Below are 15,042 nucleotides of genomic sequence, written 5' to 3' on the forward strand. Positions count from 1 at the left end.
CTGACGCAAATTCGTTTTATTCTCCTATCAACAGCTGTTGTGCACTTTTTCCGGCCTTTTCCTTCTTTGTTTTGTATAGATTGTGTTTCCTGATAGCGTAAACAACACTTTCGTACTCCTGACGTTGTCACATTCCCACCAATTTCTCTCACAATTGCTGCATAAGAAAGACCATTTTCACTTAACACCACAATCCTGGATCACGTCACTGTGCTGCAGTCTTGAAAAATAAAGGATACCCAACAAAATACTGATAGGACAGTAACATCATAAGTACACAGGGATTTTCACCCCAAGTGTTGTTTTCACGGCATAACTTCCCTTGTAATGCAAATATTTGACCTCTGTTTATTGTGTTGGATTCAGCATTACATTTCCTTTCATTTGATATATGAATCATTGCACTGCGTGAAGTGAAACAGTTCTTATAAGCATTCAAAGTTGATAAACATTCAAATTTCAAAATGTGTCCGCAATTTTGGCCACCACTGTACATTGCTTCTCAGGGGCAATTTAATGCAAATAAACCCTGGGGAGGCACTGGCTATTATTAGAGCCAGATTTACTCATACATATATGAACTAGAGGATTCATGTGGGCATTATACAAAGGTGCAGCAGTATATAGTGCTGGAATTTTGGTGTGATTTGATCAGGTATGTGCAGAAAAGGTAGACATCGGAGGCAGTGCCTCACCTGCCATACACTTTTTACTCCAGAGTTTTGACTATAAAAATGATTAGAATAATACAAAGAAGATATTTATATTTTCTTTACATTTTTCTTATATTTTTTATAGTCAAAACTCTGGAGTATACCTAAGGATGACAGGAAAAGCTCTGCCTCACCTGACCGCCCATTACTGGTTCCCATTCATAACAAGCATATCAACCAGTCTTGTAACTATGTATAGTTTGCCTCCTTCTAAATATTGCTACATGCCCCTAGCTTAGAAGGAGGAAACTTAACCACTTAACTGGTGTGGTCGCACAGAAATGCTTCACCTGACAAGGTCGCATTACATGCAACCACACCAGCCCGCTCCGTCCCCCGGCTTTAGCAGACAAGATCCATTCTGTACTTGTCTTTCTCCCTGGACCCCCTGGAAATGATGCGGCGGTCTGCGACCACCGACATCACTGCCAGATTTGCACCCCCGAATACCATGCTGGGGTGCATGTGCCGATATTAAAAGTGCAAGGACTGGAACATCGTTCCCCTCCGAGCACCGCTATGCTGATCTGAGTGTGCAGAGATCAGCTGCAGCAGGGGGGACTGATAATCAGGACGTCCTGATGAAGTTTTGTATTAAATGAAAGCGTTGACTGTATGGAGGTACCTATCGTGTTTTAGGTGTGAACACACCACATTGTTAAAGTGATACAAAGTCATGTGAGTGCCACTACTTTTGGATCTGTGTGTATATGTGTATGTATGTATGTATATGTGTATATATATATATATATATATATATATATATATATATATATATATATAATGTGTGTGTATATGTGATACATGGCGAGGGGGGCCGACTAAATAGGGATCCCGTTGTCCCTGGGAGTGAGGGTGGGGGCTCTGCCACAGGTGCCTATCATGACTAAGAGGGTGGGGGTTGTTGTTGCAGGGGGTCTTTTCACACTGTGGGGCTATTTTTGATGTGGGGTGGGCCGTTAAATTACAATGGAGGCATATGAACAGGGGGGTTGGGGGGGGGGATGCAGTACATCCCCTAGGTATATATTTTTTTAAATAAAAAATGTAAATATATTTTAAAAAGTAATTTTTAAACTTAAATAAAAAAGACAATTTCTGTGAGGTTTTGATTAAATAAAATCGTCAGTTAAGTGGTTTAATATATCCCCCTCCCTGAATGTCGGGGGCAGGTATAATAAGACCCCTACGAAGATAAGTGAATGAAAAGGGACACAAATTATTTACAATGTCTAATTGAACACAATACACTTTTACTTCATTTCTGTTTAGTTAAAAGGTATTTGTGTTCTTTGGGGAAATAGTTGGAGTGGTAGAAATTAACATTAATATTGTGCTACGTTGAAGTGTTGATTGTAAAATGTCATCATAGGATAAAAATAGAACAGCAATAAGCAACGCTCGGCTAATCCTGTATTTTGAGGGTGCCAGCTGCATGACAATGTAAATGCACTATATGAATACAAAAATTAAAAGCAGCCAGTGATTATCCTGCAAATGTATATATCTGGCACAATGGTAAAATGAGGTACTAGAAGTCCCCGTATGTTACCTGTTTATTTTTTTCCTTTCGCTTTTCTCCTCTCTCTCCCTTCAGCGCCCCCTCACTCTTTTTCTCCTGCTCTCTCCCCATCTCTCTCTACCCCTCATCTGTCTATTTCTCTTATCAGCACTTGATTTTTAATATATAGATTATCCTTTGCATTCTGTTTTTTTATTTTTCATCTTTATTATTGTACTTTTTGGCACATCTTCATCTTTTCTGCTTTAGAAAATGTTTTTTTATTTCTAAGGGGGAGATGTAGCAAACTTTCTAAATACTGGAACGTTGCCCATATCAACCAATCCGTTTCTATGTATAATTTTTTAGACTGAACTTGATAAACACTAGTTAGAGCCTAATTGGTTGCTAATGGCAACTTCACTTGTCCACTTCTCCAATCTTTAGGTTTGATAAATGCCCCCCTTGTATGTAAGATCCCTGTGTGTCTTGTTCCTTTCTTTTATACTGTTATACATTATAGTTGATGAAACTGTTGTGATGTCATTGGTTGATTTTCAGGAGTGTCATTGTTTTCATCATGAGTAGGAATGTGAGGAGTAAGCATGGGAAATAACAAAAGTGTTTGGAGACTGTAGATGTGTGGTGTGTTATGCTGGGAGTGACCTCACTGACACTGCTGGGAGGGCTCAAAATTCAGATGAACGGTCATTAAATGCTAACCTGGTGACCACTTTATTTTTTATTTATATATATATATATGCTCATATATTCAGCCATTGAGATTAGTTTAACATATTTCTAATGGAATTGTAGGTATGAGTGAGTGATGTTACTCTGTATTTAGCTTCTCATCTCCTACTTGGGTTGTATTCTTGTCAGGGGCTCAGGTGGACCAATCCGTCTTCGAGGAACTCATACAGGAGCGGCTTCCTGAACTGGCTGAACATATCACTGATTTAACCACATTGGCTTCCATATCCCTATCGTGGTTCCTCACCCTGTTCATCAGTATTATGCCCCTGCAGAGCGCTGTGAACGTTGTGGACTGTGTCTTCTTTGATGGCATTAAGGCCATTTTCCAGATTGGTTTGGCTGTTCTGGATGCCACAGCTGTGGATTTGTGCAACAGTAAAGATGACGGACATGCACTTATGATTCTAAGCAGGTTACTGACCATTGAATGTATTTTATGTCCTACCTGTATATCCTTGTTGCTTGTTGACATAGCTCCCATTGGCGTAATTAATAAAGTAGAAATACTAGAATAATTATTCCTGTAGCAAAACATCTATACAAATACCAACACACACACACAATTCACATGATCATAGTCAGCTATAAAGAAATGTAACTACAACATAAATCTAAAGGCTTTGTCATTGTGTGTTTTAATGGTTATATTAATATCATTACAGTGCTGTTTTTTGTCAAGGTAGCTCTTCTAGGAAGGATCACATGCTAATGAAAAATGTTCTTCTGCATAGATTTTTGGACCATGTGAAGAATGAGGAGAGCCCTCTGCCACAGACTGGGAACTTGCATAATTTTTTGAACAACGAGCAAGAGACATTTCCAGTTACAGAGATTTCAGATTTAATACGGGATTCATATGAGGTGTGTAAAATAAGCCCCAGATCACAATGATCCCTATGTATTATCTCTGTGGTGTGACTTTTGTGCACATTATCATTGTATACGGGGTGATGTGATAGAATTTGATGGACTTTTGTACAATTCCAGAAATTTGGCAACAACTCCGTGGAACAAATTGAGCACTTGCGTTGTAAACATAGGATCCGTGTTCTCCAAAACCACGAGGAGACTACAAAGCAAAATGTTGTGAGTACCTTCCTCTGCAAAATGTTAGATAATTGTCTGTAATCGTTCATGTTTAGTCCAAATGACACAGGTAACGTTTAAAAATACTACAAACAATGAATTGTGTAAAACAAGTGGAATCGTAGAATCAATGGGATTTTCACTGGAGACAAATTATTCAGCCTGTAGATGCAGCTCGCATCTATAGCAACTGTATATCTAACCAAGTGAATTCAATCAAAACATTTAGGCTAATTGTGTCCCCTGTAAAATGCTGCAAATCTAATTTATCTAGCTTAATATCAAATGTATCTGTGCTTAAAGGGCCACCAGCATATGTCCAGGGCTGCGACACTGGTAATGCCTACGTTCAAAATTTTTAGGGCAAAATATAATTAAATATCCAAAACGAAAAATAATTATTAATTAATCATCATTTATGTTCATATGCTTGAACATATTAGTTATAGTTATGTGCTGATTGCAATACTTTTGAAGGCACGACTATGTACTGATGCTTCTGATATGTGACCGTGCTGTGGAACTATATCCTAAACCTGGAGTGTTGTTAAAGCCAGTGATTTGTGGGATGATGTGTGACTGGATAAGGGTTCCTACTACATGTGATCCCTTATGTGTGATGATAAACCTACAGGTCTTTTTGGTTCAGAAATAATTTTTTTTTTTTACTTGTAGAAACCTGTAAGAAAATGTAATAGTCTGTGGACTGCAGGCATCAGTGAGTTCCATGCGAGACTGCTCGATGTTTTAAAGTAGAAGTCACTTAAAAGGCAAACTCATCCTGGTTTTGCCTTTTAAATGACTGCTACTTTAAGACATCGAGCAGTCTCACACGGAACTCGCCGATGCCTGCCGTCCACAGACTATTACATTTACCCCCTATACTGCAAGTTTCCTTACCCAACTTACACATGTATGATTCACAGTCTAGCTCTCTTTTTACTGTTTAGTTGCGAGTTGTTACACCGGACGTTTCATTTCTTCATGAAGATTTAGAAGACCTGTTTGACATGTTTAAGGTGAGAGAAAGGAGAACTTAAATAAAATGACCTGGCTGCTTTATGTGAGTGTTGGGCCATAGAATGTATTTTCAGTCTGGTCACACATGCAGTGGCCAATTTGGAAGATCCGTGTATTGGCCCCTCTGGCATGGCTTATGCTCCTGTGTGAGATGACTGGACACACAGGAGATCATCTAGCAGCTACATGTATAAATATGCGTGATTGTTGTCGAGCATCATGGTTTTCCAGGGCACATACTATGCAATATCAGGCCAGTTACCTGATGTGGATTGCAATATCAGGGTGTGCTGAGTAGCAACAGCACATTGTATAACCTTATAGAATTCTTTTTGAATCCCATGTTTATAGATTCTGCATTAGTATTATTGGATAAATTGGCCTTTACAAGACCAATAATACTAAGATACAAGCTGTAGTAAATTAGAGAGCTGCTGATAACATTTGCAAATAAATAAAAAAGTTTCAAGCGTTTATCAGAGTTAAATATATTTTAAATGGTTGTGTGACTGGAGGGATTACAGGTAGTGGATAAGCAAGGATCAATGGGGAACACCAAGTTTATTGAAAGCAAGGGTGGCCCATGCTGTAATTCAGCATATAACATCCGAGAACGGTCAGGGTAATGTATAAAAATACTAACCTGCCTTAGTTACCTTATGATTAGCATGGGGATACCTACAGTAAGTGATGTCTGGCAGGAGCTTCAGTGTCCAGAACATCTCCTCTTGCAATGTATCATAAGTAATGGAGTGCAAGGTAACGTCCAAACTCTGATGGAAAAATACAGTCAGCCAGGGGAACATTGGGAGGAAGCACATACTCCATGATATCTGTACATTAATTTGAAAGTCAAGGTTAATCGTTGTAAGGCCCAATTTCCTGGAAATTCCCTTAGAATGCCATGTCACCGCTAGTGATCATCTTCACCCAGTGTTGCAGCCATTGTTTTCTAGTGAAAGAGGTGTCTTTGAGGATGACAATGTCCCCATCCACGGAGCACTGAGCATGATACTGATGTTATCGATATCCCATGGCCTTCTCAGTCACTTGATCTGACCCAAATAAGAGCATGTATGCAATATTCTGGAACAACACCTGAGACAATGGTTTCTACCACTTCAGTCACTGTATTGTGAAATAATGACGTGCACCCCTCCTTCAAAATCACAGAATGACTCAAAGTCATGACATATAAATGCCATACGGACCACACATGGGGTCCCAATGTACTATTACGTTACTTTATTGGGGGTTTCCATATTTCCTTGCCAACTACATGTATACTTTTTGTTAGTAATCTCATCGAAGGACTTTGCAGTCCACTTGCCTGAAATTGCTGATACAAGAGAAGACTGCCTTTAACTTAAGTTTAATGTGAAACATGTTGCGTTATTTTTACTTTACATACTGTATTTTCCAGTTAAACACAGACCAATCCTGTTTAGTGTTTGGGAAGGCAGATAGCAGCCATCTACTAACTGTCTTTCCAACATGCCAGATAACTATTGGCCATTTTGCTAGTATTGAATACACATTGTTATATCATTGTGTGTTTGTTACTGGTTATATAGACGATGCGTATTTCACATTTAGAGATCTTTTTTTAAATAACAAAAACTAAAGCGAAGGTAAAAGTTTCTCACTTATGAGAGGGGTTTATAAATGTTTAATGCATTATAGCCCTGTGCAGATAAAAATTAATAAATGTTTTCTGGCAATAGATTTCTATATGAATGTGAGAAAGTTTGCAATTTCTAGAATTGTATAACAAAATCCAGCTTCCTTCCTTGTGTAATACTCTGTGCACCTACCTCTCATTGCTGTTAGCTGGTTTAATATGCCTGCTCAGTGATGCAGTAAAGCACTTGAATAAAGCATTACTATAAAAAGAAACATGAAAGCCTGCAATTGGTTATGTATTTGTAATAATGTTTTATTATTTGTGTAAGTGAGTGGATGTGTCTTTCTCTCTTCACTTTTTCAGAGGGAGCATTTCATCAGTTGTTACTGGGAAGGGAACTGTTCACTACTTGATCGCCATGATCCCAGAAGGCCCTATGCAGAACAGTACAAGATTGACAGTCAGCAATTTGTGAACCTCTTCAGGCTATGTTCCCCTTGGACGTGGGGTCCTCACACAGCTGTTTTAGCTGAAAGGGTGTTCCGTCTGCTGGATGAAAATCAGGATAATCTCATTGAGTTCAAATCATTTGCTTGGTGTTTAGGTGATTATAATTGTGTCTGTTGTTGTATTATAAATCAACAGTAGCTCCTATAGTATTCAAGGTTGCATCAGTGTGTGAGATTAAACTTGTGTATGTTTTTTCTGGTAGAGAAAAACAAAGGTAGTTAAACTGTCTCCTTTTTCCTGCAGATATTATATACAATGGGGAGATGAATGAAAAAATCAAATTGTTGTACCGACTTCATATATCACCAGGTGAATTATTCGCAAGTATTGGGTTCAAAATAATGCATTTATTTTGAAAGAATAAATATCTACCTTGACTATCGGTGTTTTCCCCACGCTTTAATTGTTGGGCGGTCCACTCAGTAAAAAATCTTCCACCGACCGGCACTGTGATGTGCCGAAACTTGCGCTGCCCTGCCGCCCGTCACTCTGATGCGGCCGAAAGTCCACACCTCCATTTGGAGACCAGAATCTGCCTTTGACTGTTTCTCAATGTTTTGTAGATCACTGCCATTGTAAGTATTGTGTTCTCTGAAACCTAAACTACTTATGCTGGGTACATACTGGCCGATACAGTATATTGGCCGATCAATTGATTGGCCAATATATCTGCTGGCCGTTGGCCAGTTTGTACCCGCGATATGTCGGTGAACGTCGGCGTTCACCGACATATCGCATTGGCTGTGCTGCACTGCCGCTGGACAGATATGTCTGCAGACATATCTGTCCATCGGCAGGTGTGTATGGGCGGTCTGCAGACATATCTGTCCATCGGCAGGTGCAGACCGCCCGTACACACACAGCGGCAGCCGCGGGGACCCGCCTCCATGCCAGTGGGACCCGCGGCTGCAGGATAGATGATGGCCGTTAGTGTGTATGAACGATCACCATCTAAAGATATAATTGCAGATAACTCGATCTTAAGATGCAATGAAGATCTGTATCGCAGGTCTTCTACCAGGCACCATTTTCACAGAGCGTATAGATAAGCAGTGAGCAGTTGAGAACTAGCCAATATGATTGCAGGACCTTATTTACTTTTAAAACGAGGGTTCGTTATCCTAATTACAGTTCAGTATATACACATTTGTTTTTCTTGTAGAATTAGTATTTGCAGCGCATGCCCTACGCTATTATGTAGAAGTCTGTTATTAGTGGTTTTATTTAAGACTCTCTTGCTGACTTTGTTTTGTTTTTAATCAGCTCTTACAGAGAATGACCATGACTGTCAATCACCACTGAAAGGGCCTCTTTTGTCCACTACCAGACCACTGAAGCTCACAAAATCAAATGGTATGAGTTTATTTTTGTCAAAATATCCACTCATATTTTTTATTATTTTTTACCTGATTTTTATGTAATATAGCAAGCGTTTTTAAATGTATCATTTACATGCCTAGTTGATGCCTGTATTTAATACATTACATATTAACTTTGTTTATCTTTGTACTTTTTCTTTTTAATTAATTTTAAATTGACCATTACTGAGTTTATATGACATCAAATTGCAAATAAGATCAAAGGTCTTCATTGCTGTCATTTTAAACCTAATTTTATTAATTTCTTACACAGGCGGAGAAAAGGACTACCAAAAGCAACTAAAGCAGATGCTTAAAGACTTGAAGAGAGAAAAAGAGAAAAACAAAGAGAAAGAATTACCAAAAATGACCCAGGTAGAGTGTTCAGAATCTGTTGTTTATTTGGATCTTCTCTCCATTCCTTTCTCTGACTGTAATTAGTACTAGAATATTACTCATCTAAAACATCCACCTATGTGCCATCAAATACTATGGTTCCAGCGCCATACCAAAGCACTTCAACGCTCTCATTAGGTCTGCGTTGCTCTTTCCCCCAGTGCTTGTGACATTATAACGTCACTTTCTCTGCAAAAAGAATTTTGGGAGCAGAAAGCGTTTGCTCTTTCCCCACAAGATGAACAGAAGGGCCTGCCGAGGCAGAAACCATTCCTCCCCCTTGGCCATGCATGCACCATGGGCAGCGGCATAGGTCACACCACTCTTGGTATTACCCTACTGGTCACTCCTTCAATGCATATTAAGTCACTATTATATGACTTATGAGTGATACCAGTAACCCTCTCCCTTTTCAGCTGCACATAATTCTACTTGGACCTTGGTATTGGGGTTCCATTTACTTGGCCTAGCCCTGTCTTGCACATATTAATTTGCTGTAATACTTGCCCTATGCCGGTGCTGCAGGATTCTCCTCTCCTAGCCTGCCCCATCTCTGACAGTGGAAGTCACTGGGGAAGGGGTGGTTTCCCACTGTGCATATCTGACTCTGGGCAGAACTTGTAGAATTATTATATGAATTGAAGTGATATGTGATCATTCTTGTAAAGTAATAATAATGTAAGGTCAGCAAATTTTGACCTTTGAGGAAATGTTTCACATCCACATTTTATGTGTCGTCCCATTGTTTTATTTGTATTTTATCTTTTCAGAGGGAATTTATACAGTTTTGCAAAACAATGTACAGCCTGTTTCATGAAGACCCAGAGGAAAATGATCTGTACCAAGCCATTGCCACGGTAACAACCCTTCTGCTTCAGATCGGAGAGGTTGGGCAACGCAGCATTAGCATAAGCTCAGGAAGCGCTTCAGATGAATTTGTAGATTCAGAAAATGGTGCCTCCTCCTCAGACCAGGACTGTGTGTTCTCTGAGACCACTAATGCTCCACAACATCTTGCTCAGTCCATGCCACTGACTGAATCAGACTGGGCGGTTTCTCTTGAACACATTTTGGCATCTCTCTTGACTGAGCAGTCATTAGTGAATTTCTTTGAGAAGCCTTGGGAACTGAAACCAAAGTTAGAAAGTGCTAAAAACAATCCATACAGTCTAAAAACTATTGGAATGAACCAGCCATCCTCCATTTTATGCTGAACCAAGATTCTTTTAGTTGTCTTCAGGATTTCAGAGTCTGGCAGCTAGCTTTCTGGGAACAATTGTTTGCGGACCGGACCTGTCTAACGAGCTATTTATCATTTGTGTATTTATATATTGTTGTCCTACCAACCTATAGTTCAACACGCTAATGGAAACCCCAATTGATGTGATTTAATCAGCATTGTCCTGAAGGCTTAAAGTGTTTGCCACTCAAAAATAAGATGCAACGAACAACAGTTTAGAAAAATGATTGACATTTGCTTCATGTAAGAAAGTAAAAGGAAAAAAAATACAATTCTAGAACACTATATTTATTTTACTTTGAGGACAAGTGATTAGAACAAAGACAACAAGAATAGAATATTAACAATCTTGATTTACCAAGACACCGACATTGTAAAATTCTGCATTCTTGATTACCAAAGCACACTGGGCAGGTTTTTATTAGTCTTGGGAGCACTTAGTTTTTCCTATGCATCTCTTTGAAGCCAATTGTAGCTCAGCTGCCCCTATAACTTCCAGGCAAAAAGCTGACCAATTTGTATGGAGTGTCCATTAATGGCATGCCAAATATTTCTTACTGTAAAAAATCCGTACAGGTTTATGTCATATGTCCACTGTTTTGTATATGTGAGTGTCAGTTTTGTTTGCACTAATAGTAATGTTTCAATGCTGGGAATTGAAACTTTTATTGTATTTGATTTGCATTGGAATTTTTATGTCCTTTAGAGATGTCCAGTTGACTTACCTTGTGCTTTTTGTCTTGCTTTGTGAGAAGCTGCACTTTTCAATAAACATGTTTTTATTATGTTTCCTGTACTGTTTTTCATGTAGTATGCATGATGGGGAAGAACAGGAGCTTTTCTATAAATTTACTTTCTACTACACAACAGAAATCATTGTGAACTGAATCAGGGATGGGGATGATCTAGCCTGTCCTGGCTTTAATACCTCTTTCCAATGATTTGCCCACTTAGGGCTGCATCCAATTCGGAGCGAAAAACCGTTTTTGCGTGTTTTTTTGAGAAAACTTTGCCTGATTTTTTTTATCTCCATATTCAATTCCAGTCTATCTTCGCCTATTCGAAAACTTAAGGTCCTGAAATAAGCAATACTTTTTCTCCACAGAATAGCTGGTGAAAAAAAAGTGTAAAATCTATATTTTGGGGTGCAGATGTTGGGAAACCACTCAAAACCCTTTGTACACACCCCAATGGACAATTTATAAAAAAAAAAAAAAAAAAAAAAAGAATAAAAAAACTTCCAGGAACACCCCCAAAAAAGCCTTTGAAATTTGGGGCGAAAATGTACAAAGTGGGGAGAACTTCAAAAACTAGCGAAATTAGCTTCTAGGGGTGCTCTAAGAAGGGGCCAAGTGTTTTTGGGATTGCAGGTGCTTGTATCACGGAGGAATTTAAGTTTTTTAAAACTTCACTTTAGAGACGTTTAAATATGCTAGTACCCATTTACAAGCACCCCAAATTTGACGGAACTACTTATTTGCTCCAAAAAACACTGCTTTTTGCCATTCTTCACTACTTTTACCAAAACGATAATAGCAAGCATTTACCACCACTTACGTAACCTAAGTAGTTCAATTAGGGCTAATACTAACCTACCATAATGATTTCTGAAGTCAGCTCATCTTTTTCTGGGGTACAGAGCGATTCCCCCCATTCAACCTGCACTTTTCGCCTGTTTCACATTCGCCATTCCCGTGTTGGCCTGTTTGGCAATTGAATATGGAGTAAACCGGGAGCGGGCATGAAAAGTTTTTGCGCCCAAAACACGCGAAGGCTGTGAAAAGTCAGGCAGGCGAAACTTTCTCGCCGATGCGAAACGAATTGAATACGGCCCATAGTGGCTATTTTCTGGTGACAACATCCCTTTACACTGCAGGAATTTTAGAGATAGCGGGAGATTTAGGGCACTAAAAGGGTCTTATCTCCAGCATATTGGCACCTATACACACAGGGTGTTTGAAGATTCTGATCTGCTTCAGACTATACTACAGTAGAAGGTAAATTTACTAAAGTGCTTGTTTACTCATAGCAACCAAGCAGATACTGCAAAATGAAAACTAGAATTTGCTTGATTGGCATGAAACAAAGTATTTCTTCTTCAGGGTCCATAGGGCTCCACAGGGAGACCTTGGGGTGCAGGTGTAGGATGAGGACACCGGGCACCACGCAGTTAAAGCTTTATCTCCCAGGATGGACCGATCCATCCCCTTATACTCCGCCCCCAAGTCAGTGGCACCTCAGTTTCGTCGGTGCCCGGCTGGAGTCTGGTCACCATTATGCAGCAGCCCAAATAGCTTTCTTTTTATGATTTGTTTATTATATATTTTCCTGTGAGCGCGCAGCAGCAGACTGTTCACAGGACGTCTGCGCTGTCGCTGCGTCACCCCTCCGGGCGCTGTAACGCCAGATTCGGCTGGGGATTTCTGCGGGCATCCCGGGGTCTTCGCTAGCCGGCCCAGCGGACAGACCCAGACTGCAACCCGGACGCAAGGGGACAGGTAAGGCGGGTCATTGCTAGCGGTGATCCGCACATTGGCAGTCATACCTCCGGTCTCGGGACAGACTGGAGGCACTGAGTGTGGACACAGGCTCCGTTCATCGTGATCCACTAGACCACCAGGGTTACATATGGAGCAGAAATCCAGCGGCCCGGTGGGTACACAATCAGCATGGGAAGGTCATCTTTCTCCATTAAAGCGGACCCTCAGCTCAGGGCGCCATTCATCTGAGGTCTCGCTTCTCTGAGCTGCTCTCCTCCGACCACACCCCCTCTGAGGTGTGAGCTATCAGATCCATTTTATTAACAGAAGCTGACGAGCCAGCTCCTAAATCCAAGCACCCTCTGTCTAAACGACAGAATGTGGCTTCAGCAGAATTCCCTCTATCGGATCAACTAGCTGAACATATGGATGCAGCCTGGTAAGAGGTTTCAACCACAAAAACGTCTGACCTCATGTTACCCTTTTCCTGTGGCTCATTGTGCAAAATGGGAAACACCCCTACGGTGGATTCACATTATGCGTTTAATTAAAAGCGATACGTTGCCTATTCCTACAGTTACTTCCTTGAAGGATCCTACGGATAGGAAGGTAGAAACTTGCCTGAAATTGATATACTCTCTTTCAGGGGCTGTTGCCCATCCAACCATGGCTACTGCATGGGTGGCTAAAGCTATAGAGATCTGGGCTGACGCACTTGAAGACTCTCTTTCCCTCAGAGGCTTCTAGAGATCAGATGTCTTTTGTTGCTCACATTCGAGATGCAGCTGCCTATATTGTAGAAGTTACTTTGAATGCCAGTCTCCTAACCTCCAGAGTCTCAGCTGCGGCTCTGTCTGCCCGCCGTACCCTGTGGCTGCGCTCATGGAATGGAGATGTGGATTCCAAGAAAAGCCTTTAAGGATTACCCTATAATGAGAAGATTTTGTTTGGCACAGACCTTGACAAGATTGTAACCACGTTGGCAGCATCAAAAACTGCATTTCTGCCTCCAGCAACTTCTACAACAAGGCCTCAGACTACATCTTTTAAGTCCTTTCGTCCTCAAGGAAAACCTAAAGGTCATTCAGGTCATTCCTTTCCTAGGCAGTCGGCCTCCACGAGGGCCGCCAAACCAAGGACCAAGCAGGCCTGGAACACCAGATGCCCTGCTTCAAAACCTGAGGATAAACCCTCAGCCTCACGGGATAGGCCTCCCTCTGGGGGATCCCAGAGTGGGAGGCCAACTTATTCAGTTCGCCCAGTGCTGGTGTCAAACCACCACAGATGCTTGGGTAAGAGAAGTGGTTTCTCACTGGGGTACACCCTCTCATTTTTCAGACGGCCTCCCCACAAATTTTTCTACACAGGCTCTCCTTAAGACCCGAACAAGGCCTTACAAATCCAGAAAGCCATACAGTCCTTGCTGCAAGCAGGGGTAATTGTGCCAGTCCCACTATCTCAGCGAGGGACTGGTTATTATTCTACTCTCTCTTTTTGGTTCAGAAGCCGAATGGGTCTCATCGGCCTATCCTCAACCTCAAATCCCTGAACAAATTCCTCAGGGTGCCAAGGTTCAGGATGGAAACCCTATGCACCATCATCCTCGCTATGGAGCCTGGGGACTTTAGGGTATCTCTGTATATTCAGGACGCGTACCTACATGTACCTATAGCACCCTCTCATCAATCTAACTAAGGGTCGCCCCTTTTGGATCCCAGACTGGGTAATCCTAACAATGGACGCCAGTCTCGGGGATGGGGTGCAGTGACCAGTCCACACTCCTTTCAGGGCCGTTGGACATCGGTCGAATTAACCCTGCCAATCAACATAATGGAACTTCGAGCTGTCTACAGGGCCCTCAAACTGGCCCAGCACATACTTCACAGAAAACCTGTACAGGTTTAGTCCGACAATGCCAAAACAGTGGCTTACATCGACCATCAAGGAGGCACTCTAAGTCGGGCAACAATGACAGAAGTGTCACACATTCTGACATGGGCCAAGGGTCACCTTCCGGCTATCTTCAGTGTTCATCCTGGGAGTTCTCAATTGGGAAGCAGACTTCCTCAGCCGTCACGACGTGAATCCCGGCGAATGGTCGCTTCAACTCCTAGTGAACAGATGGGGCCTCCCAGAGGTGGACCTCCTGACACAATCACAAACTGCCAGTGTACGGGTCCAGAACAAGAGATGCCAAGGCAACCTTTGTAGACGCACTGAAGTGGACCTTCCAGTTTGCGTACCTATTCCCACCAGTCTCCCTTCTTCCTCGAGTTCTTCGGAAGTTCAAAGAAAACGGTGGCACTGTCCTGCTGGTGGCTTCAGCTTGGCCCAGACGTCATTGGTACTCAGATCTTC

At 41.4% G+C, this 15,042-nt stretch overlaps 1 protein-coding gene across 3 annotated transcripts in view; it reads left to right on the top strand.

Moving 5' to 3' along the window:
* TBC1D8 (TBC1 domain family member 8) overlaps positions 1-10,991 on the top strand; it is a 105,873-nt gene extending 94,882 nt beyond the window's left edge. For all 3 annotated transcript variants that reach the window (XM_088454183.1, XM_088454186.1, XM_088454184.1), the window contains 9 exons: positions 3,097-3,382; positions 3,702-3,831; positions 3,958-4,056; positions 5,007-5,075; positions 7,064-7,304; positions 7,454-7,519; positions 8,474-8,563; positions 8,843-8,943; positions 9,735-10,991. In XM_088454183.1, coding sequence (XP_088310309.1) covers positions 3,097-3,382; positions 3,702-3,831; positions 3,958-4,056; positions 5,007-5,075; positions 7,064-7,304; positions 7,454-7,519; positions 8,474-8,563; positions 8,843-8,943; positions 9,735-10,178 — 1,526 coding nt within the window. In that variant the 3' untranslated portion in view covers positions 10,179-10,991. The remainder of the gene's footprint in view (positions 1-3,096; positions 3,383-3,701; positions 3,832-3,957; positions 4,057-5,006; positions 5,076-7,063; positions 7,305-7,453; positions 7,520-8,473; positions 8,564-8,842; positions 8,944-9,734) is intronic.
* The last annotated feature ends 4,051 nt before the right edge of the window (positions 10,992-15,042 follow it).

The sequence above is a fragment of the Taudactylus pleione genome, unplaced genomic scaffold (assembly GCF_031769625.1).
Source record: "Taudactylus pleione unplaced genomic scaffold, aTauple2 ptg000609l, whole genome shotgun sequence".
Classification (NCBI taxonomy): Eukaryota; Metazoa; Chordata; class Amphibia; order Anura; family Myobatrachidae; genus Taudactylus; species Taudactylus pleione.